Here is a 26582-nt window from a genome sequence, read left to right as displayed (position 1 = left end):
ATAAAAGAGGTTCTAAAATGATGCAATACGACTAGTTATCCTAGCTAAATGCATGAATAATACATGCTAAGGAGATGCAAAATATAGACATATCAGACATCACCGTGAGGCCTAGTCCAGAGGTAGGTGTCCTTGACGTCGTCGCTTAATTCAACCTCTACGAGGTGGCTTAGGAAAAGTTCCTCGTTATGATTACGAGCTCCTCTAAAGATCCACCCATGCCTTGCTCGTGCCATTGCCACCGTAGAGTCTAGAGGTAGACCAAGTCGAAGATGTGCATCAGGCCCCAGGAATGTTAACAGATCTCCAAAAGGAGTCCATTTGTCAAACCAAAAAGAACAAGACTTCCCATCTCCAATTTTGCATGAGAGGAATATTTTTGCTATGTCCCGAAGCTTAAGCAACTGCTTCCACATAGAAGACCCCTGATTCGTAGAGGAGAGTTTCCAAAAACACTTTCTTCTCAGCTTATGATTCCTGCACCAAGCAACCCAAAGAGAACCCGAGACAGAGAACAACTCCCATATTAGCTTTAGGCCAAAGATCTTGTTCCACACTCTTAAATCCTTAAGCCCTAGGCCACCTTCTGCTTGAGGGGTACATACTATTCTCCAACTGACCTTTGCTTTTTTGGGGATGTCAGATGCACCTGACCACAAAAATCTGCGGCAAATTTTTTCAATGTCTTTAATGCACTTAATCGGGAGGATAAAAGCCGCACACCAGTAGGCAGTGATGTTCTTAATAACAGAGGTTAACAATTGTAATCTCCCTGCATAAGATAGGTGTTTATGTTGCCAAGATTGGAGCTTCTTTCTGATCCTTTGCACCAACGGCTCACAGTCAGAATGCGTGAGAGGGTTTGGGAGCAAAGGGAGACCCAGGTACTTAACCAGTAGGGAACCAATAGAGAAACCAAAGTCCAGGTTTGCTCTACTTTGAGCCGCCAAAGTGGAGCCAGCTAGGAACAGCTCAGTTTTGTTCTTATTTAAGACGAGACCTGAGATTCCGAAAAATAGTCCAACAGATTGACAATAGCCCGCAAAGATGAATATTCACCATCAAAAAATACTATTACATCATCGGCGAAGATTAAGTGAGTAACATTTGGATTTGTCGCCTTGGGATGATATCCTATCTGTCCCAACTGAAATCGTAGATCTAGGAGCCGGGAGAAGATATCCATGCCAATGACAAAGAGGTAGAGAGAGAGTGGGTCTCCCTGCCTTAAACCTTTCTTACCTTTAAAGTAACCACAAAGCTCCCCGTTAACTGAGATTGAGAACCTGGTTGTTTTGATACATTGACTGATCCAATGAATGAACTTAGTTGGGAAGTTTGTTGCATGCAAGATATCCAGAATAAAACTCCATTCAATAGAGTCAAACGCTTTTTTAAGATCAATCTTGAGCATACCACGTTTGGAGATTCCACTGTTATTATAGCCTTGGACAAGTTCGGAAGCTAACAGAACATTGGCCACAATCTGTCTTTCCTTGATGAAAGCAGTTTGGTTTTCCTGAATCATCATTACCAAAAGGTTCTGGAGCCTTCTCGCTAGCAGTTTGGAGATTACCTTGTAAATCACATTCAAACACGAGATAGGTATATAATCTGAAACCGTTTCGGCAGTTGTAGTCTTAGCGATCATAGATACAGCCGTCGAGGTCCAATTAGGTTCCATTTTTCCTTGAGTGAAAAAAGCCTGAACTGCTGAAGTAACCTATTCGCCCACAATGCTCCAACAATGCTTGAAGAATTCTCCAGTGAAACCATCTGGGCCAGGAACTTTATCACTAGGGAGGGCAAAGAATTCTGCCTTAATCTCAGAAGCAGTGAAACCTCTTTCTAGACAGGCTTTCTGAGTTTCTGAACACATGAAAGGATGGACATATTGAATGGAGGCTCGGAGGCAAGGAATGGTACTTGGTGAGCTAAAGAGGGAAGAATAGTACTCCACACATGCAGTTTTGATCAGAGTGTTGTCTGTGATTACTGATCCATCTTCAAGACGCAATCTCTTAATCCCATGGAAGGCATTATTTATGACCGTTGACTTGTGAAAGTAACTAGTGTTCTCATCACCGTCTGAAATCCAGTTTAGTCCCGAATTCATGCGAAGGAAAATAGCCTCTGCAACATACAGTTTTTGCCAATGAAGATAAGCTTTCCTTTCAGCTTCGGCTAGTTCTGGGGTAGGAGAGGTGAGGAGGACGCCCTGAGCTGCTCGTAGGTCTGCTAAAGCTACTCGCACTCTGTTCTCAATACCTGAGAATGCTGATCTGTTTAACTCTCTAAGTTTACCCTTAAGGAGTTTAAGCTTTTTGTTGATCTACAGCATTTGGGATCCATACACCTCCATGGAGGACCAGCTGTCTTGTACTAGGGGAAGGAACTGCTCATGCTGCATTAAGTGATGATTGAACCTGAAAGGTCTGATGGGCTTGGGACCTCTCTCCTGGAATCTGATACAACAAGAAGCGTGATCAGAGAATAAAGGTTCCTCATAAGTAGCAATAACATTTGAAAAGTGTTCAAACCAGAAAAAAATTGCCCAAAATTCTATCAAGCTTTTCCGCTATAGGAGTTCTCTGTTGATAATTCCACCAAGTAAATAAGGGACCATGAGCTGGAAAATCCATCAAACCGGAATCATCCATACAATTTTGAAGTTCTCGACAACCCCCAGAGAAAACTGCGTAATCTTCTCCGCGGGAATGCTCTTCAGGTAAAAGAGTCTGGTTGAAATCTCCAATAGCAAGCCAAGGAAGACTGCGCAAAGGGGTGTGTAGCGACATATCCACGAGATCTTTCCACAGTGCTAGATGATCATTCCGTAAATTTGCTCCATAGACAAAAGAAGCTGTAAAATTTATCTCCTTTTCAGGCCAAGATATCCCACATGTGATGTATTGTCGGGTCTTATTATAAGGAGTAACCTTCACAGCTTTGCTATATACAACCCAAATTCTCCCTATATGAGAGTGTTCGTAATTTGAGATAAGACTCCAACCCGACAGAATCTTTTTCATACCCGTTTGCGCATTGTGCTCTAAGACGTGAGTCTCCAAAATGCATCCAAACACTGGACGTTGTCGTTGGCACCACGATCTAAAACTTTGCTGCTTATATGGATCATTGATCCCTCTTACATTCCAATAAAACATCAGCATCACAAAAAATTGTTAATATAAACGGACTTAGAGGCGGAAGGAAAACCTTCCCGCTTGAAGAGGGCCATTCTTAAGTTTGGCCCTTATTTTCTTCTTCTGACTCTTTGATAAGACCTTGATGAAAGCCCCTTGATCTTCATCCAAGGAACGCACCGGAGAAAGAGGTGGTTTGGGGGAGCAGCCAGGGGAGGTAGCAACAATCTCTCCTTGTTCAGGTTCCCCTTCCTTGTCAGGTTCCACTTCCTTGACATGTGCAGGAGGAGGCAAAGAGTCTTGAAGGTTGCAGCATTTACCATAGCATCAGAGCTTTCTACTGTAGCGGAATTTAAAACAATCTCGCTCCCGGTGGACCTTGATGTAGATGCACCATTCGACGCCTTCTTGATCCAAATTTTAGTCTTGGGGATGTTTTGCGAATCTTTAGAGGCTATAGTTGATTTTGCTAACTGGACTACATGAGCTTCTTTCTCCTTCCCTTTCCTCCAAGGGCAAATTTCCTCTGCGTGAAATGCTTTCTTACAAAGCGTACAAAGAGGTGGAGCATTTGTACAGTGCTTAGAGGAGTGTCCTGCTTCGCCACAAAGGGGACATATGGGGGAAGATGTGGACATGAGACGGCAACTCGACTAGTAGCACCTGATTCGAGCTGGGCATTAACAAATTGTGGAAGCGGCTTGTGTAAGTCAATCTCGGTGAACACCTTAACAACTTCGAAATTTGTCATATGCTCAGTTTCTTTGTGGAGGCGTATTGGATGGCCCACAATGCTTGCAATTCTACTCACCGCTTTAGGGTTGTAGAACTCAAAAGGAACATTACGAAGCTCAATCCATACCGGAGCGGTCCTGAGAGACGGCTTTGAAGGTTGAACTCCCGGAGTCCATTCAGCGACGAACAGAGTTGAGCCGTCTATAGACCAGATACCTTCCTTTAAGACCCTTTGCCTGGTCGAGGCATTGGGAATCTTGAAAAGGAAGGAGTTTGGGGTGTCGAGCTTTGTGACTGTGATATCATGCTGCCACTTGCTCCAAATTAGGTTTACCACCGCTCGAATTTTTCCAAAAGAGGGAGCTTTGCGGTAAAATTGACCGACAATGAAACTATGTCATAGAGGTTTACTTTCCTCGATGACCTTGTTAGGGATTTGGACACAGAGCTCACCGGATTCTAGGAGAAAAGGGGAGCCACATTTCTTGAGAGAGCAAGATCCGCCAAAAGTGCGCTCAGCCCAAGTGAGAGGGACTTCCTCATCGGCTGAATTTACCACTGTGCAAGGTAACAGTGAGGTCCGATCCCCAGCTTTGATTAGATCTACTTTATTACTTGGGGTGGGAAGTAGAGGGGGAGCAGATCCGGAAGGGGAAAGGGACGGAGGAGGGACAGGTAGAGCGTGTTTGCGCTTTTTCTTGGCCATGGTCAGAAAGAGAGTCGCCGGTGGTGGCCGCCACCGGCTTAAGAAGGTCAAAGAAACGGCTTGAAGAAGTCTACCTCAGGAAAAGGGTCAGAGAGCGTTTTTTTGTCTTTTCATGAAAGTTCCCTTACCTATATCAATTGTCGATTGTTTGTTAGCCTATAATATATAGTTTTTTTTTTTTGATAATTCAGGAGTAATGTTAAAAGCTTCCTAGGTACAAAAACTAATCTTTTCAAATCAGAGGAAACTATGTAATATATAGTTTTTAATAGTGTGATAGTGTATAATATTATGAAATTTTCAATCTATTACTAATATTATTCTCGTAACATATGTTACTAATAATTTTGTGATCAATTTGATCATATGATTCCTGATTGTTTGGATTTTACGTCTGTTATGTTAGTGTTGACGTTGAAAGTATTTTTCCACTATATCTCATATTAAAAAAAAATAAGTATTTTTCCACTTTATGTATTGTATCTTCTCTCAATTAGCATCACAGGCTGTTATAAATACTTCAAGTGGAACAAATTCCTAATTTAAAACTCTCGAACTATACTGGAATATGGTAAAATCGGATTGGAAGTCAAGCCAGATTAATGTTTTGGACCATGGCACAATTTGTTCCAAGTGGTGTACCAAGTTCACAGTTTTTTTTCATTAAAACAGAAATTTTTAAAAAATATATATGAAACATAATAGTTTTTACCTTATACGAAAATTATAAGCTACAGAAAAAAATCTTGCAGCCTAAATTTTTCAAAAAAAAAAAAAAAACAACTACAACTAAAGCACTAATCATAAGGCCCATATTTGATATTTCTCTGAGAAATGAACCAAGTAAATAAAAACAAAAGACATGAAAAATGGGAGAAAAAAAATAATATTTTCGTAATGATTAAATAAAGTGTAAAAATTGTTTGGAAAATATGTATGTCAAGTCAAGGCCATCTTCTTAAATATACACAGTATTCATTATTTTCCTTGCTGGTTGGATGCAAATTTATGTATTGGTTGTAACATTTGTATTATTGGTAGTAGGAGTAGCCACAAATCGGATAGTTTGAATTTTTGGGTACCTGAAACAACATGGATTCAGATTCGCCAATATTAGTAGATATTTGCGGTCGAATATCGAATTCATAATATTATTAAAATAAGATTAAAATAGTTTTTAACTTTTTTTAAAATAGAAAAAAATCCAATAGAAAAAAAATAGAGAATTTGTTAAAAATACTCTTTTTAAGATATCCCTTTTCAAAATTACTCTTTTTTTTAACATTTTCATTTTTACACTCTTTTACATAATTTCAATGTGTTAAATTAATTTTTAGAATTTTTTTTTTAGATTTGGGTTCTCATTTTACATTTAGGATATAGTTTTGAGGGGTTAGGGTTTAGTATTTGGTGTTTAGAGATTAGAATTTAGTGATTTTATTCATAGAAAAAAGGGATTTTTGAAAATCACCAACATGAAAGAGTATTTTTAAAAAGTGATATAGGAAAAAGAGTATTTTTGAAAATCCCCCAAGAAAATACCTAAAAATGTACTAAGGCATATTTATAGCAAACAATAAGACTATTTATTATGAAAAACAAGTAAATTTGATACAAATAATTTATATAAATTTACATATATAAAATATATCCGGATTAGATTTGGAAAATTTAATTAAATCCAAACATTTGGATTTAAAAGTTTAGATTGGATTGGATTTGGATCACGGGTACCCGAATATTATTATGCACACAAAAAGAAGATCAGTTATGTTTTTCTTTACATGACTATAGTTTTTAAAAGATTTCAGAACTAAAAATAAAATTTTCTTCTTATACGAAAAATGAAAATAAAAAGATTGGTTAGAGACAAAGGAGACAGGTCCTTGCTTACCGAGAAGAGGACACGTCAAGCTGGTGATGGTACTGTCAAAGACAAAACAACTCAATTATTAAGCATACATTAATTATTACTGGTAGCCTAAATCTCTACTTTGTTAGCTTAATTAAAAAAATCATTTAACTAATCCAAGTGGATATTGCTTCTTTTTGTAGAGCGCGTGAATCTTAATTGAGTGCCCACCACAGGGGACAAGCGGTGAAGCTGTAAGGAACTCTGGTGGGTTTTGCATTATTTTCCATTTACCAACACATGTCTTCTATGCTTTTCTTTTGATACAAATAGTATAACTTTGGGTAATTGCATTACTTATCAACAAAATTAATTAGTATGGTATTATTGTAATGTACTGTGAGTCCAAATTATTGGTTTTTCTTTTTAAATATAACTTTGAGTTGAAGTTATTGGTTTTTTGCCCTAGATGGATGAGTAACAAATATAAATGTTTTCGTGGATGTGGGCGTTGTCGTGGTCGTAGTCGGGCAGGTTCCCAGGGCCAGCGAGAGTGTGGTCCAGAGTTCCACGATGAGGTACGTTAGAGGGTCGCAAGCATATCAGGAGGGACCAGAGAGGGTTAACCGGTGAGCGTGCCGGGAGTGCTGGGAACCCATGTGTGGGGTTGCAGCAGGTGGATCCCAGGGTCGAGATGAACGCTTGGCAGATCTGTTGACCAGCTGTTGGAGCAGTTACCGAGGGGGGTGCAGCCGTTGGAGCAGTTAAGTGGGTTGCGGTTAATCAGAATATGCGAACGTATAGTACGTCCGAGGACTAAGTTGGCAGGTTATTACAGGAGATTTGTGCAGGGCACATTCCAGGACTAAGTTGACAGGGAAGGATGTTCCTTTTTTTTGGTCACAGGAATGCGAGGAGGGCTTTACAAGCTTGAAGGAGATGTTGACTACTACGCTAGTATTGGCATTGCCAGAGCAAGGAGAACCCTATGTGGTTTATACAGATGGATCCAGAATTTGTTTGGGGTGTGTGTTGATGCAGCATGGGAAGGTGATTTTCTACACTTTGCGGCAGTTGCGGAAGCATGAGGACAACTATCCTACTCATGATTTGGAGATGGCTGTTGTAGTTTTTGCCCTGAAGATTTGGAGATCTTATCTTTATAGTGAAAAGGTGCAGGTGTTTACAGATCATAAGAGCCCGAATTACATATTCACTCAGCCCGAGCTGAATTTGAGGCAGAGACGGTGGATGGAGCTGGTGGCGGATTATGATTTGGAGATAGCCTACCACCCTAGTAAGGCTAACTTGGTTGCATATGCTCTGAGTCGGAAGCGGGCGGCTTCGGCTCAGGAGCAGGATATGGAGTCTCTGTTAGAAGAGATAGAGCAGATCTTTTGAGCAGAGTGCGGTTGGCTCAAGAGAAGGATTTGGGGCTGGTGAATGTCTTTAAGGATGTTGATTCAGAGTATCAGGTCTCAGCTAATGGTACTATTTTGGTACATGGACGAATTTGTGTTCCCAAGGATGAGGAGTTGAGGCAGGAGATCCTGAGGGAGGCTAATGCGAGCATGTTCTCTATTCATCCAGGAGCAACTAAGATGTATTGTGATCTCAAGAGGTACTATCACTGGGTCGAGATGAAGAAGGATATAGCTAGTTGGATCGCGAGGTGCGATGTTTGCCATCTAGTGAAGGCTGAGCATCAGGTCCCAGGTGGGTTACTGAAGAGTCTTCCCATTCCAGAGTGGAAGTGAGATATGATTACTATGGACTTTGTGGTAGGATTGCTAGTGTCATGGACTTTTGATGCTATATGGGTCATTGTGGACCGGTTGACTAAGTGGGCACATTTTCTGGCCATTAAAAAGACTGATGGAGCAGCGGTCTTGGCTAAGAAATATGTGAAGGAGATAGTCAGGTTGCATGGGATGCCATCGAGTATTGTGTCTGATAGGGATTCCAGGTTCACTTCGGTGTTCTGGAGGGCGTTTCAGGCAGAAATGGGTACTAAGGTGCATATGAGTATAACTTATCATTCCCAGACAGATGGGCAGTCAGAGAGGACAATCCAGACGCTGGAGGATTTGCTGAGGATGTGTGTGTTGGATTGGGGTGGCCATTGGGCAGATCACCTAAGCTTGGTAGAGTTTGCTTACAACAACAACTATCAGGTGAGTTTTAGGATGGCTCCTTATGAGGCGTTGTATGGGAGGCCATTTGGTACACCGTTATGCTGGACTCAGGTGGGTAAGAGGAGCATGTCCGGGGCGAGTTTTGTTCAGGAGACCTCAGAGAAGATTCGTGTTCTAAAGCTGAACATGAAGGAAGCTCAGGATCGGCAGAGGAGTTATGCTGACAAGAGGAGGAAAGATCTTGAGTTTTAGGTGGGAGATAGAGTTTACCTCAAGATGGCCATGTTGCAGGGTCCAACAAGGTCATTGACAGAGACTAAGTTAAGTCTGAGGTATATGGGTCTGTTCAGAGTGATTGAGCGGGTGGGACTGGTAGCAAATAGGCTGGAGTTGTCTAAGGTTATGTGTGCATTCCATGAAGTGTTTCATGTGTCGATGTTGCGCAGTGCCTCCGCGAGGATGATCAGTTGTTAGCTAAGATTCCTGAGGATCTTTAGCCTAACATGACTTTGGAGGCAAGACAAGTGAGGGTTCTCGAGAGGAGGAACAAAGAACTTCAGAAGAAAAAGATTCCTTTGATGAGAGTCCTATTGGACTGTGATGGTTGTTAGGAGCAGACTTGGGAGCCAGAGGCGAGGATGAAGGCAAGGTTCAAGAAGTGGTTCAAGAAGCAGGACGCAACTTGAACTTGTCTAGCCTGGTCCCAATTGTAGTCCGTGGCTGAAGCGGGAATGAAGTATTCCAACCTATCTCTCTTGTTTACTTGGTCGCTTAGGTGTGGTTGGTTGTGCGATTAAGTAACAAGATGAGGTGGTGTTCGGGGTAAGAGTTTCCGCAAAGCTGGTATCGGAAAGGAAAGTTTTCTGAAATGGAAATTTCCAAGAGTGGAAAGTTTCCAAAAGTGGAAAGTTCTAAAAACGGAAAGTTTTATGTGAGTTAGAATTTGTCCATTTTTTTAGTGGTTGTGAGCCTTGGAGGGGCTTGTGTGGCCTTCGTGGCGGGCTTTTTAGCCATTGTGTGGCCTTTGTGGCGGGCTGTTTAGCCAATTATGTGGCCTTTGTGACAGGTTGTTTAGCTAATTGTGTGGCCTTTGTGGCAGACTGTTTAGCCAATTGTGTGGCCTTTGTGGTGGTATGTTTAGTCAATGTTGCCTGTTTAGGCGGTCCTTCGGGACAAATGGTCTTCGTGACGGTCGTTCGAGACAAGTGGTCTTCGTGCGGTTCTTCGGGACAAGTGGTGTTTGTGATGGTCCTTTGGGACAAGTGGTGTTTGTGATGGTCCTTCAAGATAAGTGGTGTTTGTGACGGTCCTTCGGGACAAATGGTCTTCGTGACGGTCCTTCAGAACGAGTGGTCTTTATGACGGTCCTGTTTAGGACATTTGTTTGGCTTTTGTGGCGGTCCTGTTTAGGACAAATGTTGGCCTTTATGGCGGTCCTTGTGGCATTTTGATGATCCTTGTGTGGTCATGAGGTATTCCAGTGAGGGGATATGTAGTTGGTAGGACATTGTGTTGTTTTACGCGAACCACAGAAAGGAAATCTGGCTAGGGATAGGACTCAGACATGTTCAGAATTGTTTGCTCTAGGGACAGTTGGTCCTGAACGACTCTTGGAGGACTTTAGTTCTCCTAGTACCGCCATATTCTGATACTTTGTGGCTTGAGAGTATGGTTGATATATCGACTTCGGATGACGATCCGGGGGCGCGATGTAGGGTGGCAACCCGAGAGACAAGTATTGGACTTCCTTATACATTATGACATGCGGGTTTAGGCTCGATGAGGAGCCAATATCATGGCATGCAGGCTTAGGCGTGATGAGGAGCCAATAAAAACTCAAGGTTAAGACCTATGAGTAAAGGAAACTCCAAAAGTCGAGAGCAAATAATGTCTGAAACGTGAGTCTAGTTTCTGGAGGTGACCTTTCAAAGATCGGTCAGAGGAGTGCGGGCCGTGAAGATGGTTGCACAGGAGTCCTTGCCTGATGGTTGTTCGAGATTTGAGGACGAATCTATGTTGGTGGGGGAGAATTGTAACATCCGCGAACTAAAATGTGCATTTTGGGGATGGGTGTCGATCGACACCAACATTTTTTTGGTTCGACCAGTTCAATTTAATTGTCGATTTGGGTCAGTTTTGTTTAAAGAAACCATTGAACCGTGATATTTAAGTGGCAAGTCGAACAAAAGAAGAAAAGAAATGTTTGAGTGTTCTTGAGTTTTTTAGAGGATTGGTGAGATTTATTGGCTTTTCTTGAGAGATATGAGGCTAGGAAGGTGTTAGAAGCTTGCTAGGAGGGTTGGATTCGTTGCTGTTGGTCAGAATTTTCCTGCAAAGAGGTGAGTGCATGACCATGGCTGATCTAAGCTTGAGATTTCTGTTGTCTTGCTTGTTTGTTATTGTTTTCTTGCTTGTTATGGTTGCTATAGGGTTCCTACAGATTCATATGGCTTTGGGTTTGAGTATTGGGCGGATTGGAGGTGATGAGAAGCGAGATTCGACTCTCGGCTTCGAGTGGATTGCGGTTGCCTTGTATCCACGATCACACTAGTGAGCAGCATCGATCGACACTGTGGGGTAGTGTCGGTCAACACCAAGTGCCAGTGTCGGTCGAGACCTCCCTTCCAGTAGATGGGAGGATTGCCTTACTGAGTGTTTAATAAATACTCATGCATCTCAATTTGTGTTTGTGGTGCAGGTAAAGACAAAGTGTGATCGTGGATACAAGGCAATGAAGAGGAGGATGTTCTAGTGGCTCAATTGGTTCTTGTCTGGCTTCAGTTAGGTTTCTAGAGTTGGGTCAATAAAACATTGTTAGGTTGTTAGTTATTTGTTTCATGATGTTTGGTTATTGGATAATTGTTCAGATTTATATTGGTTATTTTATTATTGGATATTCATTGGATATTGGTATTTGTTGAGTAATTTCCGCTGTGTGGTTTAATTGTGGTTAGGTGGCTAGTGGATATGAGACTACTAGCTTAGATTATTATTATTATTACTATTACTATTATTATTTTTAAACATAAAATGGGTCGGATCGTTTCAGTAGTGCGGGACAAAGAATTTGATAATGCAGTACGTGCGGGACAAATGTATTTGCGGGGCAAGTGCGGTTATTCCAAAATAAACGGTACAAAATAATGTTTGGTTGGTGAAAAATAATTTGCAGTACGGATTTCATATTAATTCATTTTTATTTTCATTTTCATATCATTATTTTATTTTATTTTATTGTCATTTTCATTTTCATTAATCAATTTGCGGTACAGATTTATTTATAATTTAATATCTATTAGATCATTTAGAAAGTGTATTTTTGTATTAAATTATTTGAAAATATATTAAACAAAAATATTATGAAAATGTTTTAAAAAACATCAGAGTAATAAAAAAAAATAACTGAACGGTGAGTTATAAAGAGAAAAGATAGATATTTTGTTCTTTGTTGTTTGTCTCTTTTTTAGAAGGTATAAAAAAGCTATAAAATAATAGTTATATCAGGTGCGGTCCAAAAACCGCTGGTTAAACACCACTGTTATTCAAAAAATTGGTCCAAGTTATAATTCACGAGACAATCCACAATTTTTTTTTTTGAAAAAACGCAAAAAAATAATATGTTTTCTGATTGGTGTCTTATGTGCGGATTTGGTAAAAAGTTATTGAAAACCGCTTTCAACATGCTACCATTCACGGCCAATGGTAACTGCGGATTTAGTAGTGCGGGACAAAAAATTTGATAATGCGGTATGGTTCAACTGCGGTACGTGAGGGACAAATGTATTTGCGAGACAAGTGCGGTTATTCCAAAATAAGTGGTACAAATAATGTTTGATTGGTGAAAAACAAATTGCGGTATGGATCTCATATTATTTCATTTTCATTTTCATATCATTATTTTATTTTACTTTATTGTCATTTTCATTAATCAATTTGCGGTACGGATTTCTTTATCATTTAATATCTATTAGATCATTTAGAAAGTGTATTTTCGTATTAAATTATTTGAAAATATATTAAACAAAACTATTATGAAAATGTTTTAAAAAAACATTAGAGTAATAAAAAAATAACTGAACGGTGAGTTAGAAAGAGAAAAAATAGATATTTTTTTCTTTGTTATTTGCCTCTTTTTTAGAAGGTATAAAAATGCTACAAAATAATAGTTATATCAGGTGCAGTCCAAAAACCGCTGGTTGAAGACCATTGTTATTCAGAAAAATGGTCCACGATATTATTCACGAGACAATCCGCATATTTTTTTTTAAAAAACACAAAAAATAACATGTTTTGTGATTGGTGTCTTATGTGCGTTGATAAAATGTTTTTGAAAACCGCTTTCAACATGCTACCATTCACAGCCATAATCCGAATGGTAACAGCGGATTTAGTAGTGCGGGACAAAGGGTCTGAATGGTAACAACATATTTGGTTATGCGGGACAAAATTTTTGATAGTGCGGTACGGTTCACCTGCGGTTCATGCGGAAGAAATATATTTGCGGGACAAGTGCGGTTTATATAGAATTAGCGGTATTGAATAATCTTTGATTGGTGAAAAACTATTGGGGTTTTAGAATAAGCGGTACAAAATAATAAATAATTAATATAATTGTAAATTATTAATTGTTTTGTGTTAATGGAAAAATAATTCAAACCTTAAATACCAAAATTTATTTTAAACTATTATGTACATATATTTTATATTTTTATGCACAACTAAAAACATTATTTATAATTTATTAACATTTGTGCTATTTATAACATGGGATTATAATGTGAATTTATTATTATTTACAATTTATTATCATTATTTATTTTGTTATTTATAATTTATAATCATTTATTAACCTTTATACTTTTAATCTGTTAAATTATTTAACCAACATATTTTGTATGATTTTTTTTTGATAAATACCTTATCAAATGTTATGTAATAATGTTTAGGAAGATAAATTAACATATGAGTGAGAGATGAAAGAGAAAATAACATTTATTTTATTATAAAACATTGTATTATCTTCTGCGGTATTCAAAACCGCTGGGTAAAGATCGATGCCTATTAGAAAAAGCGGTCCAACGTATTATTTGTTGGACAAAACCGCAAATCTTTTTTTTTTTTTAAACGCAAATTTGTTTTGAAAATGTGTGCGGTTTTTACCCAAAAAATAATGAAAACCGCTTGTTTGGTGTTTCCAATCACAGCCAAAGAATTTGATAATGCGGCACAGTTCAACTGCGATACGTACGGGACAAATGTATTTGCGGAAAAAGTACGGTTATTCCAAAATAAGCGGTACAAAATGATGTTTGATTGGTGCAAAACAATTTGCGGTACGGATTTCATATTATTTCATTTTCATTTTCATATCATTATTTTATTATATTTTATTGTCATTTTCATTTTCATTTTCGTTAATCAATTTGCTGTAAGGATTTCTTTATAATTTAATATCTATTAGATCATTTAGAAAGTGTATTTTTGTATTAAATTATCTGAAAATATATTAAACAAAAATATTATGAAAATGTTTTAAAAAAACATCAGAGTAATTAAAAAAAACTGAAATAATAATAGAAAGAGAAAAGATACATATTTTTTTCTTTGTTATTTGCCTTTTTTTTTCAGAAGGTATAAAAATGTTATAAAATAATACTCCCTCCGTTTCAAAATATAGGATGTTTTAAGTAAAACACACATATTAAGAAGTCTTTACTTTTAACAAATTCAACCAATCAGAAACAATACTGCATAATATAAAATACTAAACTAATCTAAAAGTTGCATAGAAACTTGAAAACATCCTATATTATGATATAAAAAACTTTTCCAAAATATCATATATTTTGAAACGGAGAGAGTAGTTATATCAGGTGTGGTCCAAAAACTGCTGGTTAATGATCATTGTTATTGAGAAAAGCAGTCTACCTTATTATTTAAGGCACAATCTGCAATTTTTTTTTTTTGAAAAAATGCAAAAAAAATAATATGTTTTGTGATTGATATCTTATGTGCGGATTTGATTAAATCATTTTGAAAACCGCTTTCAATATGCTATCATTTACTGCCATAAAGAGACGAGACTAGTAGAGAGCATGTCATTTGCTCCGTGGTTTGGAAAAAAAACCCAAAAGAGAAGAAAATAAAATAAAATAAAAGAGAAGAACAAAAAAAGAGGCAAGCCATAGCCAAAGGGTTCGTGTCGGCTTCAACCAAACACTGACGGTGTGTGTATACACCTTTGCATACACGCCCCCTTTTATCTCTCTCTCTCACATCTTTGGTACAAATCAATCTACTGTTTCTTTCTTTCTTTGCAATTATTTTTTTGATGGGTTTTTAACAGCAAATTCTCACTGCCTCCTCCTCTCTCCCCCTCCCCCACCCCCAAATCAAACATCTCATCTTCTGGGTTTTTGTTTGAACCCTAGCTCTCTCGCTTTGGGTTGTTTGGATCCATTTGTTTTTTTCAGTAAAGGTTCGATTTTTATTTCTGGGTTTTTTGCTTTCTTTTGCTTAGTAAATGTTGGAAAATGAGAAGACTTTTGAGGATCTGTAGTCAGATTTGTGGTTTTTGTTTCTCGATTTTGATTTTTTGGGGATAATCTTGATCAAGTTTCGTTGTTTCGTTTCACATCCCAAATTCAAGTCTTTTTCTGGTTCCTGATCTTGTTTCTTTTTCAAGCTTTACCCCCTTTTGCTTTCTAAATAGGTTTGCTCTTCTGTTATTTTGGAATCTTTGTCTGTAGTTGTTGTGTGTATACTTGTATTCTTCTCATGGATTTGATTTTGAGGTTCTGAGTTGAGATCTGTAGACATGGTTTTAGTAATAGTTTTTTGTGTTGCATAGTGTGACTGAAATCTGTTCATTTTTGGTATGTTTGTGAGTAGGTTCTTGTCTTGCTTTTGCTTTTTTTACCTCTTTGTTTTGAGGTGACTGTTGGATTACTCTTCAATTTGGGTAATAATATTTGAGAATCTGAGTCTTGTGGTGTGCTTTAGACAACAATGTAGAACAAAGCAGTTACATAAATGGCCCACATTTTTGTCAGTCAATTTATGAAAGGGTTTTTAAAAAAAAATGTTTTCTACATAATGACATCTATGAGAGTTTTTTTTGTTTGTCTAAATTAGAGTGAGGATAGGTCCATCTTCTTCTTCTGCTCTTTCACAAAGGCATTTCAATCTTATCGTTTTCTCTTCTTTTGTTTTCGCTCAGGTGAAGTTATCGAAATTAAGTGGATTCCAAATGGCAGCTAGCAATCATTCATCTGAAAAACCTGGAGGTTTGTGGATCATTTTGTGTTTATACCATTCTGTCAAGTGTGCATGCTGTTTTCTACTGGGAATTTGCTTTCTAAGCTTGTTTTGGGGATTCTGCATAACTTGGAATGGCTGATTAATGAGTGGAAAAGGGGTTTAAAGCTTTGGAGCAATTTTATTTCAACCATTGCTTTGTTTTTGAGATACATTGTTGCGTCCCATAACCATTTTTTTTGTTTCTTTGTAGGGGTATTAAGTGATGCTCTATGTAGGGAGCTCTGGCATGCCTGTGCTGGACCTCTTGTAACCTTACCTCGTGAAGGGGAACGAGTTTATTATTTCCCTGAAGGCCACATGGGGCAGGTATTCTGGTTATTGTGTTGAATCACTTAACATTGTCATAAAACCGTATCATGCTCATTTGCTAAAGCCAGTTTTGTTAATTGGACTGTTAATTGCCTTGTTGATGCTCTCAAGCTAAAAATAAAATCACAAAAGCATGTGTTGTTGTATAGAGGACATAAATGTACTGTCTGTTTAATTTCACGTGATTAATCGTTTTTTTTCCATCTTATCTGACTATCACATATATGCATTTAACTGGTCACTGCTTATGCAGCTCGAGGCATCAATGCACCAAGGTTTGGAGCAACAGATGCCTTCCTTCGATCTCCCATCTAAGATTCTCTGTAAAGTGATCAACATCCAGCGCAGGGTAGGCTAAATAATGTGATATATGACAAAATTTCCCTACTTTTTCTTTATGAAATGTGTTGGCTAAATGATTTTATACCTTGTTGTGCTTCACTTTGCAAGCTCAGGCAGAGCCCGACACTGACGAAGTATATGCACAAATAACCTTACTGCCAGAACTGGATGTAAGCAAATTTGATGATTTAGTGTTTTACAGAATACGGTTTTATGTTTTGTTTTCCTGTTCTTGATTTGGTGAAACTATTGTGTTTGGTTATCAGCAAAGCGAACCAATCAGCCCAGATGCCCCTGTTCAAGAACCTGAAAAGTGCACAGTACATTCATTCTGCAAGACACTAACTGCTTCGGACACAAGCACACATGGTGGATTCTCTGTGCTACGGAGACATGCAGATGATTGTCTTCCACCCTTGGTCAGACTTTCATCCGGTGTTCTTGTTCCTTTTTGGGAACACCTCCAACTCTCTTGTTCCTTTTTTGTAATACTTTGCTTTCTCTTTTTTAGGATATGTCCCAACAACCACCGTGGCAAGAATTGGTTGCAACTGATTTGCACAATAATGAATGGCATTTTAGGCACATTTTCCGAGGTAATACACTTGGTATCTTATTATGAGGTGATCTTTAAACTGCGGTTCTGTAACCCCAATGCTACTGCTACTGGAAACTTTGTAAAGCCTTACATAGTTCTGCGATAATACTGTTGGTTCACGTTTGTTAAATATCACGAGTTTGTGATTACAGGGCAACCAAGGCGCCATTTGCTAACAACTGGATGGAGTGTTTTTGTTAGCTCGAAGAAACTAGTGGCTGGTGATGCTTTCATTTTCTTAAGGCAAGTTCGTCATTTCATTTGTCTACATATTATTTCTGCCATAAACGACTGAGCATGTGACATAGAATTGTCTTTCAGAGGTGAGAATGAAGAGCTCCGAGTAGGTGTTAGGAGGCACATGAGACAACAGATGAATATCCCATCATCTGTTATCTCAAGTCATAGCATGCATATCGGGGTCCTTGCGACTGCAGCTCATGCCATTACAACAGGAACAATCTTTTCTGTCTTCTACAAGCCAAGGTTCGGCTATTCTTGATGTAGTTTAATTGAGTCATTGACCATCAAATGGTCCAGAACGCATCAATTGCTGCATCGGATTGTCAGCTTAATTTAGAAAACTTAACTTTTGCTATGTTAGATGTATCTAGCCAGTCTCGACAGACACACCAGCTGGTCTTTTTTTCTAATGTGCATCTTATGCCTTTGAGTTACTGTTCCTAGCATATGCTTGATGATAATCATTTGGCTGAAAATTCAGGCTGACATATCTTCTATTATCAGGACAAGTAGGTCAGAGTTTATTGTGAGCGTCAATAGGTATCTCGAAGCTAAGACACAGAAGCTGTCTGTAGGCATGCGTTTCAAGATGAGATTCGAGGGTGAAGAAGCTCCCGAGAAAAGGTATCACATCTAACTATCTTGTTTTCTTTTTGCTGATAAAGCTGAAAGCAATATAATTTCTCGTCTTTTTTTATGTTTTAACTATGCAGGTTCAGTGGCACAATAGTTGGCGTTCAGGAAAACAATTCTTCGGTTTGGCATGATTCTGAATGGAGATCGCTGAAGGTTAGAGTATTCTACTGTTATACTTTGCAGTGGAGCAAGTTATAGATCTGTATTTCTAGTTGAATGAATAGATTGATGCATCTTAATACTTAATATGCTCGTTGGCAATCTGATAATGCTTCAGGTTCAATGGGACGAGCCCTCATCTGTATTTCGTCCTGAGAGAGTTTCACCATGGGAACTTGAGCCCCTAGTTGCAAATAATATCCCTTCCTCACAACCTCAGCCTCCACAAAGGAACAAACGACCGAGACCTCCTGGTTTGCCTACACCAATTCCCTGTCCATCTGCTCAAGGTATTCTGTGTTCCTTTCTCTTTTGAAATGGTCGTTGTGGCAGCTCTGGCTCTTTTTATTTATGCTCTCTTCAGTTACTCCAGATGGTGTGTGGAAATCCCCGGCAGATACTCCTTCCTCGGTGCCATTATTCTCTCCTCCTGCCAAAGCTGCTATGTTTAGTCATGGTGGGAACAAATCATTTGGAGTATCCCTTGGATCAGCCTTTTGGCCCACCCATGCAGATAGTGCTGCTGAATCCTTTGCTTCAGCGTTTAACAATGAATCTACTGAAAAGAAACAAACCAATGGAAATGTCTGCAGGCTTTTTGGGTTTGAGCTAGTTGAAAATGTTAACGTGGATGAATGTTTTTCTGCTGCTTCTGTGTCTACTGGTGCTGTCGCTGTAGATCAACCTGTACCATCCAATGAGTTTGACTCTGGTCAGCAACCTGAGCCGTTAAACATCAACCAATCTGATATTCCGTCAGGAAGTGGTGACCCTGAGAAATCCTCTTTGAGGTCTCCTCAAGAATCACAAAGTAGACAGATACGTAGCTGCACAAAGGTGATTATTACCCTCTTGGATCATTCACTCTATCAAAATCTAGTTTTGTTTTTGTTTTAGGTCACAACTCTAATATTGTCAGGGTTATCAGAATCTTTACAGTGACTGCGTCTTGCTTTGGACTAAAAGAATGTTTTCTTGGCAATTTGATTTAGGTGCACATGCAAGGCAGTGCAGTAGGGAGAGCTGTTGATCTGACAAGGTCAGAGTGCTACGAAGATCTGTTTAAGAAACTGGAAGAGATGTTCGATATCAAGGGTGAACTCTTAGAATCTACCAGGAAATGGCAGGTTGTTTACACCGATGATGAAGATGACATGATGATGGTTGGTGATGATCCATGGAAGTAAGTGCTGGTCTCAAGAAACACAGCAGCGTTTAAACTGTTGAGTATCATCTACTGTAATGTGTCATTTAATGTTGATGATCATTCTGGCCTTCTGTTTTGTGATGCAGTGAGTTCTGTGGAATGGTGAGAAAGATATTCATCTACACACCGGAGGAAGTGAAGAAACTTTCACCCAAGAACAAACTCACAGTCAATGCGAGGATGCAGCCAAAAAATGATGTAGATGAAAATGGGAACATAGAGGGCAGGTCATCGTCTATGGCTGGCTCAAGATGAGTATATCACTGTTATGCTCTAAATGCACTTGCCACGTAGTAAAGATGAAAGCAGAAGCAAGAGATCGCTAGACAATTTGATAATTGAGATGTTTGTGTATAGCAATGAAGTTTTATGTCTTCAGATCTTATGAATTCACTTAGATGTAAACGTTTTGAGGAGTTGTGTAGCTTAAATGTGGAATTAAGATTCACGTCTAGTTCTACGTGAAACAATGGTCATGGTCAAAAATAAAATTACGAAATTAAATTACCTCTTGGTTTTATAGTTCTAGTACAAATTATGAGGCCTTCAAAAATATATGAACGTACAAACAAAATTCCTTGCTTTTGTTTCGATCTTGTTGCCAGGATGAAATAAGCACGACATCACAAGTAGAGAGATGCTGCAAATACAATGTCTCTTTTGATCTTAGAAACAGCTTCTTCTAGTTTAGCTTCAAGCTGTGTTTCTCCTATAGATTTTGCAGCTACTATGAGCTGTTGCAGAACTTCCTCCATTCTCCTTATCGCTCTGATCAAGCTCCCTTCGAAAACACGAACAATCTTCATGACCTCAAAGAATTTAGACCCTTTTGCCCAAGCATACACCGCCTCCATTATATCCGGTCTGAACGATTGCACAAAATTCTCCACATCAATTTCGACCTGTCACAAGTCATAAAAGACAGAAAGTTATGGACCAAAGCTTCATAGTCGAGTTTTCTTGGATGAGCGCAGGGAGAGAATGTTTTAGTGAATACCTTGCAGTCAAGCTGAAGTTCAGCAACACGCCTAGCTGTGTCTTGTAACTGTATGAAGAGCAAGTCGAGTTCTTCTCGGGGTTTAGCGGCGTCAGGGAGTCTCTCTCGCCACACAAAGCAAGAAAGGAGAGAAACCAACTCCTCCACCTTTGCATCCTTGAAGACACCACTGAACATTAGCTCCGTTAACGTCAATTCTTCTGCACTGCTGATTTCACATGCAACCTTCCCCTTCAACTCCACGACATTATCACTATTGGTGTATCTGCATTTCAATAGCAATAATGATATAAATAAAGCTAATAGAGTTATCAGTGGAGTATTACACTTCTGTGACTTTAAAGAGGGCAGAAGAGATTGATGCAGCTGATGTATAAGATTGAGTTGGTTTCATAAGAATATTTCGAAAGTGAATGGTATAAATTTAGTAAATACTTACCCTAGCCTTCGTAAAACACGCTTTCTGGCCTTGAGTTCATCTTTAAACGCCAATGTTGTTGATGATCGGACAGTTTTCTTAAGTGACTTGATCTTGGCTGTTAGCTCTTCCTTCATGTGTAGAACTTTCAGCTTTTCTGTTATGAGCGGCGATTTCGCAATTTTGTGTTTTTCAAATAGGTTTTCCAGGGCCTCCAGGCGACGAACTGTCTTTTTGTAAGAGCTGCTCTTAATCTAATGAAATTAAAGTTGTATTCATCTCTTGTGACAAATGAAAATATAGCAGAAGCAGAGAAGCATCGGGGGAAAAACAAACTACCTTCATATCAACTTCAGGATCTAGGGGTATTCCATCGGGATGTCTAGAGAGTAACTCAGAAACCTTCTTCAGAGCATTCTCTCGAGCTTCCAGTGGTACAAGATCTTTTGGTATATTCATGATTGCACTGCTTAAACTCTTAATCTGTCCATGATGAAGAGAAACAATACAATAAGATCATCAATAGCAGAACCCTGAGAATGAGCGGCAAAAGAATGTATATAACATTATATAGGACTACGAAGACAAGAAAAGAAAATTAAACAGAGCAGCCATGATACCTGAGATAAAGGAACAGTGACCACAACAGGCTCACCACGTTCCTTAATTGGCACAGCCTTAACTTTCTTTTTGCCAACGCCATCTTTGCTAACCATACATCTAGTTAATACATCTACGGTGTAGTTTGCATCCTCTGGTCTTCTATTATCATCATCTGGATAAATTGGTCATGTCAAGACGGAATCATCACACTGTTTGAAGGGATTCCAAAATAACATTAAACCGAAAATTATTTCTCAGAATTCTAACCTTCAAATAAGCTTTTGACTTTGTTGAATTTCATTATTACTCCCCAGGTATCCTGATCTTCAATGCTGAATGATTGTTGCTCTTCATCATCATTTGTGCAATCGAGACAAACAGCTCTGTTTGGCAGCAAAAAGGGTAAGCAGTACTTTGGGGTGAACACAATTTCACATATATCCTTCTTCAGACTCTTATGTTGGAAAATGAGGTTATAGTAGTTTTTTAAACTTTCTTCTTCTTCAATCACCATAGAGTTTCTCTCTTTTTCCAGGGATTTTATTTGCTTCTGCATAAATCAGAACACAATCAGATCATTTGCATAAGGGGGACATTATTTAACCAAGAAATCTAACATTTAGCATTATGCAACTGCACCTCGAGATCAGGTATAGCACGGTCAGCTTGAAACTGAAAGAACGAATTGCGGAGAAGATTCTCAGGATCACCTTCTTCACATCGCAACTGATTTAGAAGCATGTTATAGCTCAAATGGAAGGCACTGATTATAAAAAATGAAACAAAACCGTCTAGATCAATAATTATGTCAAGAAGTCTAACGCTCTTAAAGCAGAACTATCAATCAGGTATATCATTTTCTACCCGGTGGATTTAATATATCTGATACTTAACAATATACCTGTTCAAAGAATCAGCACTTCCTTTGAGCATTGATTTGGCAACAGCGGGTTCCATCTTCTCATCAACCATGAGGATACAGATACCTCGTTTGTCAATACCTCGACGTCCAGCACGACCACTCATCTGTATATATTCTCCACTTGATAACCACCGGAACTTGTCTCCATCAAACTTACGTACATTTGTAAAAACAACTGTCTTTGCCGGCATGTTTAACCCAATACTAAATGTCTCTGTAGCAAACAAACACTAAAAGAAAATACTTCAAACTTAAGTAGTAATGACAAAGTGAGAAAGAGTAAACACAATTCAAAATAGGAAAACTTAAGTTAATGATGTATGCCAAACAGAGTTAAGGAACACATCATAAAATTATTTACCGGTAACCAGATCAAGAAGGTAGCAAAAATTGAGACTATGGAAATTTTAACTCTACTGCTTCACCCACCTTAATAAGACCTTCTTGAAACAATATCTCAATTACTTCTTTCAAAATTGGAAGCAGTCCCGAGTGATGAACGCCTATACCTCGTTTTAAGATGGGTAAAATATTTGACACCTGCAGTACATGAAGACATAAATTATGTCACTTTCCCCACAGAAAAAAATACATTCAACAAGTCAAATCGCATCTGAAACTAGATCAACTAAACAAGCACCAAAATGACTATTAATTCAACATCAGGAGTATAAGGAATATATGCTTTTACATTGTTAGTAACAAGGCATACAAAATATTAAATAAAAATTGAGATAAAAGAAGCGAGGTCGGTGGGTAATCCACAACTAGTAAGCCAACAAAACTAGCCATCACCTACAGAGATGTGCACAGGAACATCCTAGCACACAGAGAACCTCACAGCATTTAAACATAACAATATGTTTCACGAAATTGTGGAAAGTATTCACAAAGGTTATATAGGTTAAGGTGCATTATACAAACTCTCAGGCATCTTAGAAAGAGATTTAATGAATGCTTGCCTGAGGTAGCTTCTTATCATCATCTGAAAGCATATCAATTGCGCTAGTAAAGATTGTCTCCACAGCGTCTTTCTCATCATCGCTGTTTAAATCCATCTTAGACATCTGTGGAACAAACATATAGGCATTATACTCACGTTCTAACAGTAGGTAAGAGCCACATCACGCAGACAATGAACTTCAGATTTAAAATACACATAGAACAAGACAGGCCACGGAGTCACTGCAAGGTTTCAGGTAAACACATTATAATATCATAAAAACAAGTTGCCACAGAGTCACTGCAAGGTTTCAGGTAAACACATCATAATATCATAAAAATAAGTTTTGAACAGTCTATACAAAAGAAATATATGAAGAGAGCGTTGTAGCAATGTAATAACAGACTGTCAAGATTATGATTGTAGAAACTTTTTTTAATTTGGTGGTGGGAACAGTATACTATAGACAAGTCTTGATTCAAGTGAGGACTTCTTTTGCGAACCAACTCCTATAACCGATCCCAAGATACCCAGAAAATTCACCTTTTCTTTACGTACTAACTCTATTGAACCTCTATCAGGACTAACAGACTCCAGCAAGAGAGTTTTTCTGAGCTAGCTAAGACAAATACCTTAGTAGTCAACAGACATAACTAGTTTCTGAAAGAATTAAAAACACAAATGAATAAGATTGATCCCAAACAAAAAGAAGAAAACGAACAAAAGAAACACCTAAGTTTTTGGACAAATTTTCTAATTTTTAGCAGACTCAAATCAGATACCTGTTTTGCCAATAGTTACAAAAAAAAAGACCATACCCCAAAATGAGATGAAATTCTCATATGACCGGGTTATTCAGGGATTTGGAAAGAGGTCAAATAAATATATTATTTGGTAAATGATATATTTACTTGCACCATAAAAACAAAAGAGGAGGAAACTAACCTGCGTAGCAAGTGTCTCACATTCCTTTTTGCTGAAACTGAACAAAATCACGGGATCATATTGCCGCTGAATTATCATTTTCACCAATTTGAAAATGTCACTTTCTTCACCAAATTTTCCAATCACTAATCCCTTATGAGACTTTCCATTCTTGTCACCCTCATTAGTCGGAACCAGTGCGTTAAGAGATTTCTGGAAGCTATCCTCATGAAATTTAGCCTTCTCGTCAACAACCAAGTAAAGTCCATTACCTCCAGCAGGAAAGACATAGTGCTGAAGTGGAGTTGGCCGATAATCAGTGTAAACAATGTGGCATGGTTGTTGGTGAACCTGAAATACCAATTCTATAATCACATCTCCAGAGCAACCACACCAAATAAAAATAAAAATAAAAATTTCTTTTGAATAGGCTTTATACTATGTCTACTCAAAGAAACACCATATATATATATATGAAACCTACATTACATTTCGCCAAGACGTGTTTCTATTTCCTCCAACATAATTAAACGATATGTACAAGGTGATACGAGAATGTGCATAAACGGTATATATTGTACTAATCCAATCACAGAAGAGAGGTAGCAGGGCTAGCAAGAGTGATATACCTTAGCAACCCAATCCGCAAACTCCTTGGCATTGGGAACAGTTGCAGAAAGAAACACAAAACGAGAATTCTTCGGAGCCATTACAATACTTTCTTCCCAAACCACACCTCTTTCACTATCTCGCATGTAATGCACCTCATCAAAAATAATCCAGGCAACCTCCCGCATAACCTCTGACCCTTTGTACTGCATGCTACGCAAAATCTCCGTGGTCATGACCTAAAACAAAATACAAAAAAAAAAACTAAGAACAGATAGCAAATAAAACAATCTCTGAGACAGCACAAAAAGGAACAGTAAAGATACTTACAAGGCAAGAGGCATTAGGATCAATTGTAACATCCCCAGTCATCAAACCAACATCAGCAAACTCTTCTTTAAAATCTCTGTACTTCTGATTACTAAGTGCCTTTATAGGAGAAGTGTAGATAACCCTCTGGTTTTCCTTCAAAGACATGGCAATAGCATAGGATGCCACAACAGTTTTACCAGCAGATGTATGAGCTGAAACCTGAACATGGAACCATACACTTCAGCTTTCTTATTTCCTTCTACATTCAATTGAACTACACTATATACCTAGAAAAGTTTATAACTTCTGATTCTAATCATAGAACTCATTGTAAAGTTCACAGCTTGAACCAAAAGATTGAAACTTTACAGCTTGAAAAATAGAAGCAAAGTTTGAAAACAAATTATAGCATACCATGACTGACTCGCCATTATCGAGACACTTGATAGCTTCAGATTGGAAGGAGTCAAGGGTAAAGGGGAACTCTTTAGCCGGTGGTTTGGTTGTGTCAACGGAGGGAGCAAGAGGAACATAATTTTCAGGGAAAGAAACATCGTGAACGCAACCAACTAGCTCTTCGTTGATGATTTGGGTTGAATCGTCTTCTCTTTGAACCTTCTGCGGCGGAGCGCAATCAGAGGATTCCTCCGCTGATTTTCTCTTCACCGAACCCATGGGAGAATGGTGTGTGTGAGTTCTCCGCCGACGAGTAACGTTGCCGGTGGTTTGCACAAAACGAAGAAGTTGAATACTCTCTCTCTCTCTCTCTCTCTCCACGTGTGTTTTAGGGTTTCCTCTTAGCCCAGTTAGCCCTTTGTAAGGCCCAATTGTTTTTTCTATTCTTTTCATATAGGTTCAATTACAGTATGTTTAATTATTCAGTTTACTTATTAATAAGATCTTTTGGTGAATATAATAAGAATACAAATTTTTAAAATAAGAAGAAAATAATAAAATCACTAAAATAATATGATCTTCGTTATTCTTCTTTATATCTTTAATCGTGATTCCAATCTTTTAATACTACTTTAAATCTTTTTTTTTGTTGTTGTCAAATATACATTTACAATACTTTGGAGGGAAACGTTAAATCATTTTTGGCGAGAAACAGACATTATTTATTGGCGGACGGAACCATAGAGAAGAGTAGAATCACATTTTGAACAAAAAGATAACAAGGTAGCCTCCACAAAGTGCAGCTATGAACATATCTAAAATCACAACTCATCACCTTTCCGTTTTATCTCGAACCTTGTTAAGATCATCCTCTAAACCGGCTTGATTTGTTTTCCGTTTTATCTTGTTTGAGTTTTACTCGCACAGTAACCATTAACCAACTAATGGTGGGGCTAATTGTTGTAAGTGTTACAAGATGATCATACTGAGTCGCTCAAAAGTCAAAAATGAAAAACAATTTTAGCCCAAAGCGTATAAAAAGTTTACTACCGAAATGTACTGTTTCGAAG

General features: G+C 38.3%; 2 protein-coding genes across 9 annotated transcripts; one reads left to right on the top strand and one right to left on the bottom strand.

The window, feature by feature from the left end:
- The first annotated feature begins 14512 nt into the window (after positions 1-14512).
- On the top strand, positions 14513-19895 carry LOC104704461 (auxin response factor 1). 8 transcript variants are annotated; one of them, XM_087458020.1, is made up of 16 exons: positions 14513-14857; positions 15006-15052; positions 15794-15860; positions 16085-16200; positions 16457-16552; positions 16659-16715; positions 16812-16964; positions 17057-17141; positions 17296-17386; positions 17465-17629; positions 17891-18010; positions 18100-18175; positions 18300-18471; positions 18555-19018; positions 19174-19364; positions 19475-19895. In XM_087458020.1, the coding sequence occupies exons 3-16, from the start codon at positions 15824-15826 to the stop codon at positions 19641-19643; spliced, it is 1992 nt and encodes a 663-aa protein (XP_087314146.1). In that variant the 5' UTR covers positions 14513-14857; positions 15006-15052; positions 15794-15823; the 3' UTR covers positions 19644-19895. The 8 variants fall into 8 exon arrangements, with proteins under 8 accessions (XP_087314146.1, XP_087314141.1, XP_087314147.1 ...); XM_087458016.1 differs by having other exon boundaries at positions 14654-14857; positions 18546-19018; XM_087458015.1 differs by lacking the exon at positions 15006-15052 and having other exon boundaries at positions 14572-14857; positions 18546-19018.
- LOC104700771 (DExH-box ATP-dependent RNA helicase DExH9) lies at positions 19865-25982 on the bottom strand. Its single transcript, XM_010416352.3, has 14 exons — positions 25531-25982; positions 25135-25335; positions 24825-25043; positions 24217-24546; positions 23291-23395; positions 22758-22868; positions 22308-22558; positions 22046-22169; positions 21674-21956; positions 21424-21578; positions 21143-21286; positions 20825-21057; positions 20386-20650; positions 19865-20290 (listed from the first exon to the last, which is right to left on the bottom strand). Exons 1-14 carry the CDS (start codon positions 25963-25965, stop codon positions 20012-20014), a joined length of 3135 nt encoding a protein of 1044 aa, XP_010414654.2. The 5' UTR covers positions 25966-25982; the 3' UTR covers positions 19865-20011.
- Positions 25983-26582: the final 600 nt, after the last annotated feature.

Source organism: Camelina sativa, chromosome 7 (assembly GCF_030686135.1).
Source record: "Camelina sativa cultivar CO46 ecotype springtype chromosome 7, ASM3068613v1".
NCBI classification, from domain to species: Eukaryota; Viridiplantae; Streptophyta; class Magnoliopsida; order Brassicales; family Brassicaceae; genus Camelina; species Camelina sativa.
Note: the sequence above shows the minus strand (reverse complement) of the source record. Positions and strands in the feature narration are given on the sequence as shown.

Excerpts from the sequence above, each read along its gene's own strand:
- LOC104700771 (XM_010416352.3), bottom strand. The coding sequence starts at position 25,965 with ATGAAAAGAATAGAAAAAACAATTGGGCCTTACAAAGGGCTAACTGGG. Across the intron at positions 24,547-24,824 it reads TTGCGGATTGGGTTGCTAAG|GTTCACCAACAACCATGCCA; the intron begins GTATATCACTCT and ends TTGGTATTTCAG. Across the intron at positions 21,058-21,142 it reads ATCCTGAAGTTGATATGAAG|ATTAAGAGCAGCTCTTACAA; the intron begins GTAGTTTGTTTT and ends TAATTTCATTAG.
- LOC104704461 (XM_087458015.1), top strand. The coding sequence starts at position 15,824 with ATGGCAGCTAGCAATCATTCATCTGAAAAACCTGGAG. Across the intron at positions 16,553-16,658 it reads TGATCAACATCCAGCGCAGG|GCAGAGCCCGACACTGACGA; the intron begins GTAGGCTAAATA and ends TTGCAAGCTCAG. Across the intron at positions 18,472-18,545 it reads TCCCTGTCCATCTGCTCAAG|TTACTCCAGATGGTGTGTGG; the intron begins GTATTCTGTGTT and ends TGCTCTCTTCAG.